The 16975-nt window shown below is 38.7% G+C and overlaps 1 protein-coding gene and 1 non-coding gene across 6 annotated transcripts in view; one reads left to right on the top strand and one right to left on the bottom strand.

The window, feature by feature from the left end:
* Window positions 1-16975, top strand: part of FMN1 (formin 1) — a 434649-nt gene that overhangs the window by 295193 nt on the left and 122481 nt on the right. For all 5 annotated transcript variants that reach the window (XM_063716551.1, XM_024232602.3, XM_024232603.3 and 2 more), the window contains 3 exons: window positions 1888-2017; window positions 3817-3963; window positions 5056-5115. In XM_063716551.1, the coding sequence (XP_063572621.1) occupies window positions 1888-2017; window positions 3817-3963; window positions 5056-5115 (337 nt within the window). The remainder of the gene's footprint in view (window positions 1-1887; window positions 2018-3816; window positions 3964-5055; window positions 5116-16975) is intronic.
* LOC112129286 (small nucleolar RNA U13) lies at window positions 14507-14611 on the bottom strand. Its single transcript, XR_002911693.2, has one exon. It is a non-coding gene; the product is annotated as a small nucleolar RNA U13 (small nucleolar RNA).

Below are 16975 nucleotides of genomic sequence, written 5' to 3'. Positions count from 1 at the left end.
TTTGTATGGGTTGCAGACCCTTCTGCTTAAAGAGGACATTGGAACATTTAAGATTCTTTAAGAGCTTTTCCAGTGCAAGCCCTAACCCCCAGTAAGGCTTTAATCCTAGAGAGCCTTGCAATTCTATCTTACCCTTTCTTGCGTAACATACATTGATAAGACTATGGTCTTGCCTCCTCATATTGGTCCTATGCTTCCTCTTTTGAGATTAGTTATAGGTAACTATTCATTCAGCATGTTCTGCTTTTCATCTAAGTCCTTTTTGGTGAGCCAAGGCATTGATCTGTATCTTTTCCCAGATGGTGTCTGTAACTGCTTCGCTCACTGTGATAGGAAGTGTACATGCTCTGGGAACTTGGGTCCTGAACGACGCCTCATGGTCACATTTAGAAGGGGAGAAATGCAGGGCCCTTCTTTCAAAATAGCTCAGCATCTGAATAAATACGTCTTCCCCAGACTCATTACAGGATCAAATGCTGTCGGTCTTGTGAGCTTTTTGCTTCTTATATATTTGTAAAGACTGATGATACCCCTGATTTCAGTCATGATAAATGAATAAATTGTTTAATATTCATTAAGAAGTAATTTACACAGAGTTTAACTTTTTCATCTTGTCCTGATGCAGAATTCCTATGAACTTCTACTTTTATACTTCATCATATAATTTTCATAGTAATGGGTTATTGAACTTTAAAACAAGATTGTGTTTTCTCTTATGGATATTCCTTGCTTTCATTAAATGTCATCTAAAAAAAAGATTGTGGATTATGACCTAGTTGTGGAATAAATACAAAATCAATTGATGTTAGAAATTGATTAAAACCCAAATTTCCCTAAAGGTAGAGGCGGCACAGGGTGTATAAGCAAAGAAAATATCTTTCAATATAGAAAGAAGTAGGCTCCAGCTTTGTTCCTATGTAAAACCATTTTGGTGAGAGATGGCAAAATTCCTTGGTAATGACGTTATGAGTTGACCAAGACTTTCAGAAATATCAGTTAATCATCATCTCAACTCCAAAATGAAGTAAATGGCTGTTAGTAGATTTTCTCATTTTCTGAATTCATGTCCAACTGTTTCCACCCATTTTCATTTATACCCCTTCCTCTGGTGGTTGGCCTGGAGAATATGTCACTCTTCCAACTTAGTTTTGCAAAGGGAAGCAGTGCCCAACCGCTCAGACAGTGAGCTACTGTGTGTAGGTCAGTACTCACCTTTAGCTTTTAAGATCTGTCTTGCCACATTTTTAAGGAAACTTTAGGTTGTCTACTTAATGAGTGCCTGCTTTGTTCTAAATACTGAGTTGTAAACTATGTCTGTATGTGTAAGTTAATGTGAAAAAGTAAACAAATACCTGGAGAATGTGATCATTATAGACCATTATGTAACTCACTGAGCAAAAATAGTAGCAATATCACTTGAATAAGAGATTTTTTTTAAATCACTTGTCTGTAGACATTTGCCTCAAGTCTTCAGTTTGCTTAGCCTGTATAAATACACCTTTAGAGAATGCTGCATTACGAGGGAGTTTATTGCATAATTTTTCTCGTGTGTTAAAGACTGGGGCTTTCCATTTGGGTTTAGTGTCTTGTTTGGTCAGCAGGAGATAGATAACTTGTTTAGTATACTTGTGTTAACTTTCTATTCCCGAAGGAATTTCTATACCATACATTTATTCATCATGCTAGAACCCCTTTAAAAAACAGCCCCGTTGTCAACAATGGAAACCATGCCCTTGGAATTCCTTGAGTCTACCTATGTGACAAATTAAAATTGTTAAGTTGAGATTGTTAGGTAAGGAATGTTCCCAAAGTGGGTCTTTTTCAGCTGTCTTTTTATTCTTCTTGTGATTATATATGAAGGTAGATGACACATTTTCTTTTTTACAGATTTTTACATGAGTTAGCCCAGATTCCTAATTTTGCTGAACGTGCCCAGTGCATAATCTTCAGATCTGTCTTTGCTGAGGGTATCACCTCCTTGCACAGGAAGGTAGAGATCATCACACGAGCTTCTAAGGTATGTTTACTGTCTAATTTAAAAGATAGCCTTGCTCTGAAGAGTAAAGGAGAAAGTGGGAGAGACCACTTTTAGTGCCATTATAGAAACCTTTTTGGACTCAGGTTTTATGTTTTTCTAAGTGTAAATTTGATGATTATCTTGCCTCTGTGTGTGTGTGTGTGTGTGTATGAGAGAGAGGGAGAGAAAAGGAGATGCAGATGGATGAAGAGGGAGAAGGAGGGAAAAAAAATGACACTTTTACAGATTCCTTCTAAAAAAATTCTGAATATCTTCCAAAGTACATACTGGCCACTAAAAACCAATCTAAATAGCATGGTCTGTTTCTTATTTTACAATTTGGACTGCAGAAGAGATTTTGCTTGAGATCCATGCATTTGATCATCTGAAATGTGTCAACCTAATAAGAGGATTCTAGAGACTTGATAAGTGAAATAAATGACTGACAATGAGTCATTAGCAAATAAATATTTGTTGGCTTTACTACACTGGTGTTCATTATAAGATTAAATTCTAGCAGCTGGCTTTTTCTAACAGTTGACCCTTGCTCTTAGGGACACATTATTCTTCTCCACAAATACTGTAGTACTTTGTTCCTTATTTGGAGACATGATTTTTTTTCCTCTGAGATATGAGATATTTCAGTAGAGAATAAATATTACTGAAATATAATTATACACGCACTAATAATACCTGAAAGGCAGGAGCAGAAAAAGAAGTCTGCCTGGAGCTGAATTTTTTTTCTTTCTTTCTTTCTTTTTTTTTTTTTGAGACGGAGTGGTCATTCTTCTTGCCCAGGCTGGAGTGCAGTGGCATGATCTCGGCTCATTGCAACCTCTGCCTCAAGGGCTCAAGCGATTCTCCTGCCTCAGCCTCCCAGGTAGCTGGGATTACAGGTGCCTGCCATCATGCCCAAATGGTTTATGTATTTTTAGTAGAGACGGGGTTTTACCATGTTGGCCAGGCTGGTCTTGAACTCCAGACCTCAGGCAATCAGCCTGCCTCGGCCTCCCAAAGTGCTGGGATTACAGGCATGAGCCATCGTGCCCAGCCATTACTTTTTTTACCCTGAAATAAAGGGGGATAAAATGTGAGTTAAGACCATAAAGAAAAAAAGTTTCAATTGGAAAATTGTACTTGAAGTAAAAAATAAATAAAAGGACAAACAAATGAGACAGGGAGCCAAAGAAAATCCTAAGCAGCTTGAAATTGTAAAAGTTAATAGACATACAACAAGCACTTAATAAAGGTAAGTTTAATAAATTTATTAAAGGTGGCCTACAGCCTTAAAATGCATTATTGTAGTTTAGCTCTGAAAATTATATCCGGGGATAAAGAAGAACATACTTCTTCTGTATCTGCTCTGCATTTAACTGTATTGGTTATCTAGATAAATAGTCCTGAAATACATCCTCAAAAAGTAAACCCCTTTCTACCTAGAAGTCATCAAAGGTTAAGCCTTACTATATATACCAACTCCCTTTTTACAATTTCTACTTTAAAATAAGTATTAAATTAAATTGGCTCAAATGAAAATATAAAACCAATAGTTAATCCGCATGTATTAAAACATGCACTGTTTATAATTAATTTGTTGAGTGGGTAGAAAATAATGGCTGTTAATGTATTGTAAAGACACTCATGGCTTAGTAAAGTGTGTTTTTCATTTCAGCAACTGTTAATTCTGTTGGTACCAAGCCTCCCGACAGCCTATTGAGTACACAGTAGATATTTGTTATTGAATGAACATCGTTACATTTGGAGTTCAGCTCCGTAATAATTGGTGTTTGCCATCACAGGGCTTGCTGCACATGAAGAGTGTGAAGGATATTTTAGCTCTCATCTTGGCTTTTGGAAATTATATGAACGGAGGAAATAGGACTCGGGGACAAGCCGATGGATATAGCTTAGAAATTCTGCCCAAACTCAAGGATGTCAAAAGTCGGGTATTTATTTTTCATAATAAGTTTCCATGATCTGCCATTATTTTCTTTCTTTACCTTTAATTTTAAAAAACTTATTCCAGATTGTTCCATTTACCTGTATCCTCCCCTTAACAACAATCATTTATATTAGAGCATGCATTTTTTTCTTTACTTTCTTTTCACTTTTGAATACAGAGTTTTTTGGTTTTTTTTTTTTTTCCACGTTAGACCTTATTTTCAATTACTCAATTCCCATCTTCGTGTGCGCTGACATACACAATTAGATATTGAACTTCTACTCAGTGAGAGAACAAAACAGATAGCGTACAGTACCAGGATCCTGCAAAGGCTGGAGGCTGTTTGAGTTTTGTGTTGGCTACTAGTAGTTTACTCATTCCTGAATGGCAGAGCAATGTTGAATCACCAATTTTTTGCCACAACAATTGGGCTGGGGTCTACTGTCAAGCCCTCTGAGCCTGATTATCACTTGGCTCCACACCCCTGTGGAGCTACCTCTTTAGAAACAACCAGCCCATATCTAGGCATCCCATGGGGGGCAGGGGGGTGCAGGGAGGGGAAACACACAGGCAAATTAGAATTAGACCCCAGTGAACAGGACACAAAGGCTGCCTTGTGGGAGGGCCTGCTCCCCACTGGCCTCCCGGGGTCATAAAGTGGCGTGGTGCTCCTTTTAAGCTGGTCTGGATTGTTTTTCACACCATTAAGAACACACATTTTTTGAAAGATGGGAAGGGAGGGTGCTTTTCTGTTCTAGGCCCTGGTTCTCTTTAGCACTCCCTGCCCCCTCCTGTCTTGGCTTTATGCCAGAAAATACAAGGACACAATTTTTTTGTTTGTTTTAGCCATTATTTCAGAAATTTTATGGATTATCTGTTTGTTTTTCCCCACAAAGGATAGTACAGTGTCATTTCTTTATGTAGCCAGCATAATAAATGGATGGGATAAAGCAGAGGAAGGAAAACCTTGCCAGCATCGAAGAGAAAGCCAGTTTTCACAGATTAGAAGTTTCTCAACTGAGATTTCATCTCTCAACCATGTAACATGACAGTCTCATGGGAATGATTTTCATGTACATTTCTCTTTTAAACCTAGGATAATGGAATTAATCTGGTGGACTACGTTGTTAAGTATTACCTGCGTTACTATGATCAGGTAAGAAATGGCATTACGTGGAAAAGTTCCACCTCTTACCATTGTTGGCATTCATAAGTTGGATGATGGATAGATGGATGGATGAATTGCAAGCCCAACATAGAATATGAGAGCTCTCCAGCGTGGTTTACAGATGAGCACACTGAAACCAAGAGAGTTTAGTTGACTTATGAAGAGAAGCATTATTCAGTGGTGTAAATCTACTGAGTCTCAATCGACTATAACACAGCTTCAGAGAGATCCCTAGCTGCCTCAGTGCTTTATGGCCAGATTGTGAGGTTCTCTGTGAAATCTAGATCCACTCAGTAATTGGTTACAATTGAAACTGTATTCTGATGATGCAGAGCAAAATTTAGGAAAGTAAGACTCAGTAATACCCAATATTTTATCAGTAATGAATCTATGAACAGGCTGAAGATGTAGAATTTGAAAAATCTATCTTTTCTGCTTAGAGGGCATTTGCAATTAGAAATAAACATTTCTGTGTGAGTCCATCTGAGCAGAATTTTCTGTTTTATTCCTTGTTGTTAAATTGAGAACAAGGAGTTGTAATTTTGAGAAGAAAGAGGTATTGTTGTAAGATGTTAAGAAATACAGCGATCAATATGAATAGTAAAAGTCTCAAAGTAAATGCCGTCGGGACTTCTGCTTAACCATCCATGTAAGCAGAATTGTTCCTAAGCATCGAGGGAAGAATAGTAAAGATCCCAGGGCCTTTCAGTAGGCCTGCAGTTTCATCCAGAAGACAAGTGAGGCACTGATGAACTCCATAATACTTTCCTCTACCCTCCTGGTGGGCTTATCTAACTATTTTCAATATACCTACAGCCAGGCTCATCATTTCCTCACCCCCCAAACTTTTCCTTGATTTCTGTTAAGAATATCGTAATTTTTGATAGTTTTTGGCTATTAAGGCATGAAACCTTGTCCTTCTCTGGCTACTCTCTGTCCTTCCACTGAGTTGTTTCTGATGTCCTTCCCTGTTTTGTTTTGTTTTGTTTTGTTTTCCAGCCAACCTCAGCTTACCCAGGTTTTAAGATCACTCATCTGGAGAATTTCAGTTGCTTTCCAGCTCAGCTCTCTATCTTGAGGTTCTACCACTCTAAGCCATCCCACACCCTCTTTACACAGCTCTGATCATATTGCTTTTCTACTCAAAACAGAAGTGGCTCCCCATTTTCAAGTGAATTAGGACTCTACCAATTTAATTCCAATCTTTTACAACCTTGCTTTTATTACTTTTCCTCTACACATATTCTGTGATCCAACTCAAGACCTGATGTTTTCCACACACACCCTGTGCTTTCTTACTAATGTGTTTTTAAATTCTGATGTTCTCCCTAACTGAAAGTATCTTTGTCTCTAGCCTTTTTATAAAACTTCCCTTTTTTCTCATTACTTCTCTCTGGAAATAATAAATTTAAAGATTTTTTGGGAAAAAAAATCTCCCAGTAACATTACCAATATATGTGTTACAGATTTAACCAGAAAAGTACAGACCTTTGTGAATAAATTCATGTAATTTTACTGAAAGTCATAAAAATTTAAAAACATAGAGTGAAGAAGAGAAAAACCCAATTTTAAAAAATTGGGTAATGGACTTGAATAGACATTTCTCCAGATAAGACAAACAAATAGCCAACAGGTGCCAGCATCACTAATCACCCAGGGAAATGCAAATCAAAACCACAGTGAGATATCCCATCATGCCTTTTAGGATGGCTGTTAATAAAAACCAAAACCAAAACCCTACCACATAGAAAATAGCAAGTGTTGACAAGGATGTAGAAAAAATGGAACCAGTTAGCACCGTCGGTGGGAATATAAAATGGTGGAGCCACTATGGAAAACAGTAGGGAGTTTCTTCAAAAAATTAAACATAGAACTACCATATGATCAGACAATCTCACTTCTGGGTATTTATCCAAAAGAATTGAAACCATGATCTCAAAGAGACATTTTCCCTCTTATATTCATTGAAACATTGTTCACAATAGCTAATATTTGGAAACAATCTAAATGTCTGTCAATAGATGAATAGGTAAAGAAAATGTGTATATGTACTAGGGAATATTATTCAACCATAAAGAAGAAATAAATTCTGTCATATGCTGCAACATGGGGTCAGCCTTGAAGGTATTATGTTAAGTCAATATAATCCAGTCACAGAAGGGCAAATACTGCATGATTCCACTTAAATGAGTATCTAGAGTAGTCAAACTGAAAGGAACAGACAGTAGAATGATGGAGGAATGGGGAAATGGAGAATTGAGGATATGGAGTTTCAGTCATGTAAGATGAAGAAGTTCTAGAGATCTGTACCACAATATGCTTATGGCTAACAATACTACACTGTACACTTAAAAATTTAAGGGAATAGATATCATGTTATAGGGTCTTTTGTTTGTTTGTTTTTTACCACAATAAGGAGTGGCTTATGTCCTCTGTTGGAAGTACCAGTCAAAATTCTAATCAATCTTAGAAGTTTACAAAATAATTTTAAATACTATATATAAAAATAATTAGACAAAAATGTGACCAGGATTTAAAAATGAAGGGAGAATCATTCATTTATATATTCTGATATATTATAGAGCTATAATAATTAAAAGTGTAGAATGATAGAATAACATCACAAAACTTAAGAACATGAAAAGGAAATCTCAGAAATGGATTTAAATATGTATGTGTCAAGTATGTGATAAAAGAGAAATTTCAAGTAATTGGGAAGAGGAAGAAATTGAATTATCTCCTAGACCTCATACCAGAGACCAGAGCAAAGTTTTAAAGAACAAAAGAGTCAAATGTAGAATGAAATGAAAAATAAAATCGGGGGGGGGAGGAGCCAAGATGGCCGAATAGGAACAGCTCCGGTCTACAGCTCCCAGCGCGAGCGACGCAGAAGACGGGTGATTTCTGCATTTCCATCTGAGGTACCGTGTTCATCTCACTAGGGAGTGCCAGACAGTGGGCGCAGGTCAGTGGGTGAGCGCACCGTGCGCCAGCCGAAGCAGGGGCGAGGCATTGCCTCACTCGGGAAGCGCAAGGGGTCAGGGAGTTCCCCTTCCAGGGGTGACAGACGGCACCTGGAAAATCGGGCCACTCCCACCCGAATACTGTGCTTTTCCGACGGGCTTAGGAAACGGTGCCCCAGGAGAGTATAGCCCGCACCTGGCTCAGAGGGTCCTACGCCCACGGAGTCTCGCTGATTGCTAGCACAGCAGTCTGAGATCAAACAGCAAGTCGGCAGCGAGGCTGGGGGAGGGGTGCCCGCCATTGCCCAGGCTCGCTTAGGTAAACAAAGCAGCCTGGAAGCTTGAACTGGGTGGAGCCCACCACAGCTCAAGGAGGCCTGCCTGCCTCTGTAGGCTCCACCTCTGGGGGCAGGGCACAGACAAACAAAAAGACAGCAGTAACCTCTGCAGACTTAAATGTCCCTGTCTGACAGCTGTGAGGAGAGCAGTGGTTCTCCCAGCACGCAGCTGGAGATCTGAGAACGGGCTGACTGCCTCCTCAAGTGGGTCCCTGACCCCTGACCCCCGAGCAGCCTAACTGGGAGGCACCCCCCAACAGGGGCAGACTGACACCTCACACGGCCGGCCAGGTACTCCAACAGACCTGCAGCTGAGGGTTCTGTCTGTTAGAAGGAAAACTAACAGAAAGGACATCCACACCAAAAACCCATCTGTACATCACCATCATCAAAGACCAAAAGTAGATAAAACCACAAAGATGGGGAAAAAACAGAGCAGAAAAACTGGAAACTCTAAAAAGCAGAGTACCTCTCCTCCTCCAAAGGAACACAGTTCCTCACCAGCAACGGATCAAAGCTGGACGGAGAATGACTTTGACGAGCTGAGAGAAGAAGGCTTCAGACGATCAAATTACTCCGAGCTATGGGAGGATATTCAAACCAAAGGCAAAGAAGTTGAAAACTTTGAAAAAAATTTAGAAGAATGTATAACTAGAATAACCAATACAGAGAAGTGCTTAAAGGAGCTGATGGAGCTGAAAACCAAGGCTCGAGAACTATGTGAAGAATGCAGAAGCCTCAGGAGCTGATGCGATCAAATGGAAGAAAGGGTATCAGCCCTGGAAGATGAAATGAAGCGAGAAGGGAAGTTTAGAGAAAAAAGAATAAAAAGAAACGAGCAAAGCCTCCAAGAAATGTGGGACTATGTGAAAAGACCAAATCTACGTCTGATTGGTGTACCTGAAAGTGATGGGGAGAATGGAAACAAGTTGGAAAACACTCTGCAGGATATTATCCAGGAGAACTTCCCCAATCTAGCAAGGCAGGCCAACATTCAGATTCAGGAAATACAGAGAACGCCACAAAGATACTCCTCGAGAAGAGCAACTCCAAGACACATAATTGTCAGATTCACCAAAGTTGAAATGAAGGAAAAAATGTTAAGAGCAGCCAGAGAGAAAGGACGGGTTACCATCAAAGGGAAGCCCATCAGACTAACAGCGGATCTCTCGGCAGAAACCCTACAAGCCAGAAGAGAGTGGGGGCCAATATTCAACATTCTTAAAGAATTTTCAACCCAGAATTTCATATCCTGCCAAACTAAGCTTCATAAGTGAAGGATAAATAAAATACTTTACAGACAAGCAAATGCTGAGAGATTTTGTCACCACCAGGCCTGCCCTAAAAGAGCTCTTGAAGGAAGCGCTAAACATGGAAAGGCACAACCGGTACCAGCCACTGCAAAATCATACCGAAATGTAAAGACCATCGAGACTAGGAAGAGACTGCATCAACTAACGAGCAAAATATCCAGCTAACATCATAATGACAGGATCAAATTCACACATAACAATATTAACTTTAAATGTAAATGGACTAAATGCTCCAATTAAAAGACACAGACTGGCAAATTGGATAAAGACTCAAGACCCATCAGTGTGCTGTATTCAGGAAACCCATCTCACGTGCAGAGAGACACATAGGCTTAAAATAAAAGGATGGAGGAGGATCTACCAAGCAAATGGAAAACAAAAAAAGGCAGGGGTTACAATCCTAGTCTCTGATAAAACAGACTTTAAACCAACAAAGATCAAAAGAGACAAAGAAGGCCATTACATAATGGTAAAGGGATTAATTCAACAAGAAGAGCTAACTATCCTAAATATATATGCACCCAATACAGGAGCACCCAGATTCATAAAGCAAGTCCTGAGTGACCTACAAAGAGACTTAGACTCCCACACATTAATAATGGGAGACTTTAACACCCCACTGTCAACATTAGACAGATCAACGAGACAGAAAGTCAACAAGGATACCCAGGAATTGAACTCAGCTCTGCACCAAGTGGACCTAATAGACATCTACAGAACTCTCCACCCCAAATCAACAGAATATACATTTTTTTCAGCACCACACCAGACCTATTCCAAAATTGACCATATACTTGGAAGTAAAGCTCTCCTCAATAAATGTAAAAGAACAGAAATTGTAACAAACTGTCTCTCAGATCACAGTGCAATCAAGCTAGAACTCAGGATTAAGAATCTCACTCAAAACCGCTCAACTACATGGAAACTGAACAACCTGCTCCTGAATGACTACTGGGTACATAACGAAATGAAGGCAGAAATAAAGATGTTCTTTGAAACCAACGAGAACCAAGACACAACATACCAGAATCTCTGGGATGCATTCAAAGCAGTGTGTAGAGGGTAATTTATAGCACTAAATGCCCACAAGAGAAAGCAGGAAAGATCCAAAATTGACACCCTAACATCACAATTAAAAGAACTAGAAAAGCAAGAGCAAACACACTCAAAAGCTAGCAGAAGGCAAGAAATAACTAAAATCAGAGCAGAACTGAAGGAAATAGAGACACAAAAAACCCTTCAAAAAATCAGTGAATCCAGGAGCTGGTTTTTTGAAAGGATCAACAAAATTGATAGACTGCTAGCAAGATTAATAAAGAAAAAAAGAGAGAAGAATCAAATAGATGCAATAAAAAATGATAAAGGGGATATCACCACCGATCCCACAGAAATACAAACTACCATCAGAGAATATTACAAACACCTCTATGCAAATAAACTAGAAAATCTAGAAGAAATGGATCTTCTAGAAAAATCTAGAAGAAAAGAGGGAATCCTCCCTAACTCATTTTATGAGGCCAGCATCATCCTGATACCAAAGCCTGGCAGAGACACAACAAAAAAAGAGAATTTTAGACCAATATCCTTGATGAACATTGATGCAAAAATCCTCAATAAAATACTGGCAAACAGAATCCAGCAGCACATCAAAAAGCTTATCCACCATGATCAAGTGGGCTTCATCCCTGGGATGCAAGGCTGGTTCAATATACGCAAATCAATAAATGTAATCCAGCATATAAACAGAACCAAAGACAAAAACCACATGATCATCTCAATAGATGCAGAAAAGGCCTTTGACAAAATTCAACAACCCTTCATGCTAAAAACTCTCAATAAATTAGGAATTGATGGGACGTATCTCAAAATAATAAGAGCTATTTATAACAAACCCACAGCCAATATCATACTGAATGGGCAAAAACTGGAAGCATTCCCTTTGAAAACTGGCACAAGACAGGGATGCCCTTTCTCACCACTTCTATTCAACATACTGTTGGAAGTTCTGGCCAGGGCAATTAGGCAGGAGAAGGGAATCAAGGGTATTCAATTAGGAAAAGAGGAAGTCAAATTGTCCCTGTTTGCAGATGACATGATAGTATATCTAGAAAACCCCATTGTCTCAGCCCAAAATCTCCTTAAGCTGATAAGCAACTTCAGCAAAGTCTCAGGATACAAAATCAATGTGCAAAAATCACAAGCATTCTTATACATCAATAACAGACAAAGAGAGCCAAATCATGAGTGAACTCCCATTCACAATTGCTTCAAAGAGAATAAAATACCTAGGAATCCAACTTACAAGGGATGTGAAAGACCTCTTCAAGGAGAACTACAAACCACTGCTCAAGGAAATAAAAGAGGATACAAACAAATGGAAGAACATTCCATGCTCATGGGTAGGAAGAATCAATATCATGAAAATGGCCATCCTTCCCAAGGTAATTTACAGATTCAATGCCATCCCCATCAAGCTACCAATGAGTTTCTTCACAGAATTGGAAAAAACTACTTTAAAGTTCATATGGAACCAAAAAAGAGCCCGCATCGCCAAGTCAATCCTAAGCCAAAAGAACAAAGCTGGAGGCGTCACACTACCTGACTTCAAAATATACTACAAGGCTACAGTAACCAAAACAGCATGGTACTGGTACCAAAACAGAGATATAGATCAATGGAACAGAACAGAGCCGTCAGAAATAATGCCACATATCTACAACCATCTGATCTTTGACAAACCTGAGAAAAACAAGAAATGGGGAAAGGATTCCCTATTTAATAAATGGTGCTGGGAAAACTGGCTAGCCATATGTAGAAAGCTGAAACTGGATCCCTTCCTTACACCTTATACAAAAAATCAATTCAAGATAGATTAAAGACTTAAATGTTAGACCTAAAACCATAAAAACCCTAGAAGAAAACCTAGGCAATACCATTCAGGACATAGGCATGGGCAAGGACTTCATGTCTAAAACACCAAAAGCAATGGCAACAAAAGCCAAAATTGACAAATGGGATCTAATTAAACTAAAGAGCTTCTGCACAGCAAAGGAAACTACCATCAGAGTGAACAGGCAACCTACAAAATGGGAGAAAATTTTCGCAACCTACTCATCTGACAAAGGGCTAATATCCAGAATCTACAATGAACTCCAACAAATTTACAAGAAGAAAACAAACAGCCCCATCAACAAGTGGGCGAAGGACATGAACAGACACTTCTCAAAAGAAGACATTTATGCAGCCAAAAAACACATGAAAAAATGCTCACCATCACTGGCCGTCAGAGAAATGCAAATCAAAACCACAATGAGATACCATCTCACACCAGTTAGAATGGCAATCATTAAAAAGTCAGGAAACAACAGGTGCTGGAGAGGATGTGGAGAAATAGGAACACTTTTACACTGTTGGTGGGACTGTAAACTAGTTCAACCCTTGTGGAAGTCAGTGTGGCAATTCCTCAGGGATCTAGAACTAGAAATTCCATTCGACCCAGCCATCCCATTACTGGGTATATACCCAAAGGGACTATAAATCCTGCTGCTATAAAGACACATGCACACGTATGTTTATTGCCGCATTATTCACAATAGCAAAGACTTGGAACCAACCCAAATGTCCAACAATGATAGACTGGATTAAGAAAATGTGGCACATATACACCATGGAATACTATGCAGCCATAAAAAATGATGAGTTCATGTCCTTTGTAGGGACATGGATGAAATTGGAAATCATCATTCTCCGTAATCTATTGCAAGAACAAAAAACCAAACACTGCATATTCTCACTCATAGGTGGGAATTGAACAAGGAGAACACATGGACACAGGAAGGGGAACATCACACTTCAGGGACTGTTGTGGGTTGGGGGGAGGGGGGAGGGATAGCATTGGGAGATATACCTAATGCTAGATGACGAGTTGGTGGGTGCAGCGCACCAGCATGGCACATGTATACATATGTAACTTACCTGCACATTGGGCACATGTACCATAAAACCTAAAGTATAGTAATAATAGTAATAATAATAATAATAATAATAATAATAGAATAAAATAAAAAATAAAATCAATAAGACATGACAAAAGTGTAGGTAAATAGTTTACTGATTTTGAAGTAGTAAAATCCTTTCAAAGTGTTCAGTCTAAGGCAGAAACCATAAAAGGTGAGAATGGTAACTTTCAATGCATAAAACTAAAAAACTTTAATTCCTAATTAAAATTTTAAAATACTTCAGTATCTCAAAAATGACTTAAAACTAAATTCAAAATAACATACTGGGAAAATGTTTACAACATAATAGACAATGAACTCTTGAGAATTAACAAGAAAAAAACTTTCTTATTTTTAAAAAATGGCAAAATATATCACAGGCAATTTACAAAAGACATGTAGAAGACATAAATTGCCAACTAGATATATAGAATTAGCACTGTAAATTGATCAAACCTTTCTCAGGACTGTCATGTATGGTAAATCAGGTTATTCTCTGTTTAAGGTCTCTAGGTCAAATGGGACTCATATCTAGCCTGCCCTTGATTCACCAAATTATGTATCCTATAAAGGGCACACGTTAAAAAATTCACATAAAGATGCCATGTGCTTGTCAAGCTGTTTGCCCATAAAGCCTATCTAGAGGAACACATTTTCCTAATTTATACATATATGCTTTATGGGCAAGCAAGGTTGTGTTTTTGTTTTTTTTTTCTCTTTTGTTTCCCTTTTTTCCCACATTTTTTCCTTTTTTCCTTTTTTCTTTGTGTCAGACATGTAATGTGTCCATATCATAACAAGGTTCAATGGTGGCACATCTCACACATGCATATGAACACCCAATCCATCACACTCATGAACTACAAAAGGATCAAAAGCAAGGTTTTCGACCTTTCTGTATCAAAAGCCCTGGAAATATGTGTAAACTTTTAAGAAATTTCTACCCTAAGAAAACAACTAAGGATTTAATGACTGTTTACTTATAATAGCTTATAATAGCAAAATATTGGAAAAATTTTGGTAGGTGTACAATGATACAGACCAAGGTCAAATAAATGATACTAGAGTCACACACTGGAATAATATACTCTCATGGAGAGTGTATAGGAGAGAATATAGTGGTATTAGAAAATATTTTTGATCTGCTTTTAATTTACAAGCATGTGTTTCAAAATAACATACAGTATAATACCACATATGTAATAGATAAATATAAATACACACACACAGAATAACCTGAAGAAATACATTAAAATGTTCCTGGATATTAGGATTGTATGGGTTTTTTTTTTTTTTTTTTTTTTTTTACTGTCTTCTGTCTTTCCATTACTTAACATAATGATGAACATGTATCACTTTTGTAAAAGGGAAAAAAGATGTGAAAAATAACTTAGTCTAATCTTACATGGCCCTTTTTTGAGGTCGTTATTAACATCCTGATCTTTGAAGGAAGGCTTTGAAGCCCTCACCTTTGAAGCCTGGAAGTACTTCGTTTGAATCTCTCTCAAGATGCATCTTATCCTGCCTTGCATGTATATATGAGGAATTACCTATTATCTTGGCATTGGTTTTTGAGGTTCAGAATTCATTGTGGTCTCTCTTTTTTTTTTTTTTTGAGATGGAGTCTTGCTCTGTCACCCAGGCTGCAGTGGTGCAATCTTGGCTCACCACAACCTCCGCCACCCAGGTTCAAGCAATTCTTCGTGCCTCAGCCTTCCGAGTAGCTGGGACTACAGGTGTGCACCACCACACCTAATTTTTTTTTTTGTATTTTTAGTAGAAACAGGGTTTCGCTATGTTGGCCAGGCTGGTCTGGAACTCCTGACCTCAAGTGATCCACCCGCCTTGGCCTCCCAAAGTGCTGAGATTACAGGCATGAGCCACCATGCCTGGCCATTGTCTCTTTTTTACTGCCTGTAATACAGGTGTCTGATAAAACTTGCTGAACTGGATATAATGTTAATATTCACAAATGTGTAATAAGTGGCATCTGTAAAGAACTAGATATGAGGAGATGAGAGCTGTTTTCTGGTGGAGTGAGGAATGCGTGTTTAGCTTCAGGAAATTAAGAAGTAGAAGCAGGCACATAAGCACATACCCTAGGTTTTGACAGCAGGTACTAGTGTGGCAGAAGAATTATCCTGAAGAATCTTTGAGGGTGACATTTCTAACCCTAGGCTGGCATGGGCAGATTTATTGGTAGTGCCTACCCCAACCAAGTCAAATGCATTGTGTGGGAAGGCTGAAATTTGCCTGTGGAATATAGTTGTGGTTGAAAAGAGCTGAACCCAGTGGAATCAGCTTCACAGAGGAAAATCTTACAATGAGAACAGTTTCAAACGTGGGATGGCCCAGTCTAGGAAAAGTAATCCCACAGTAGTGTGGTGCTCTTCTGGTTTTTACTGTGCAAAATGCATTTCACTCAACAAGAGTATAGAATTATGTGATTTATGAAACTGGCCCTTTCCTCTAGGAGCCTAAGTGATGATTTTTGTGGTTAGTGGTGATGAGCAATTAGCTAAAGAAAGATGACTCCTGCTCCCTGCTTCCTTCTTCTAATGCCTGGTTTTTGGTCCAAGTCTTGGTCTGTGAAATTTAAAGAAACCCATGTAGAGTCATGCCTTTTTAACTCTAATTAAGCAGCTTTCATAAGAGCTGCTACCAGCCTGATAGACTCAGCAACATTTCCTTTTTTCTAGCGCGTGCACGAGCACGCAAACACACACACACGCATTCAAAACCAGGACTGAATCTGATAAAGTTTTGGAAAATGGAAAGAGATACTATGCCTGAGTTCTTCCAGCATAGATTAGCATGGAGCTTTGTAGTGAGGATCTTAGATGTTGTTCCATCTTGGCACTCAGACGAGAGTACTGCTTCCATTTTAAAGTAGTAAAATAAGTATATGAAGATGGGGGAAAAAAGTACATTGTGTCTGATAAAATGAAGAAAACTACCATATCCTAGCATCCCTAACAAAGCTAATGGCCTTAAAGAGGAAGGGTCAAGAGGATTCCTGAAACCAGAAGAAAACATAGTGATAAATTAGATGTCTCCTGCTAAAGGTACATACATCTCAGAACCATGTTTTATAAGCCTTCTGTAGTAGTGCCCATCAACCAAAAATAAAGCTTATTGATATGCCAGATGTTGTTTACTATACCAAGAACAAGACACAGTTTCTGCCTGTGAGGTGTTTAGAGTCTAGTGGGGAAGGTGTACAAGATAACATGGCA

The sequence above is a fragment of the Pongo abelii genome, chromosome 16 (genome assembly GCF_028885655.2).
Source record: "Pongo abelii isolate AG06213 chromosome 16, NHGRI_mPonAbe1-v2.0_pri, whole genome shotgun sequence".
NCBI lineage: Eukaryota > Metazoa > Chordata > Mammalia > Primates > Hominidae > Pongo > Pongo abelii.
Note: the sequence above shows the minus strand (reverse complement) of the source record. Positions and strands in the feature narration are given on the sequence as shown.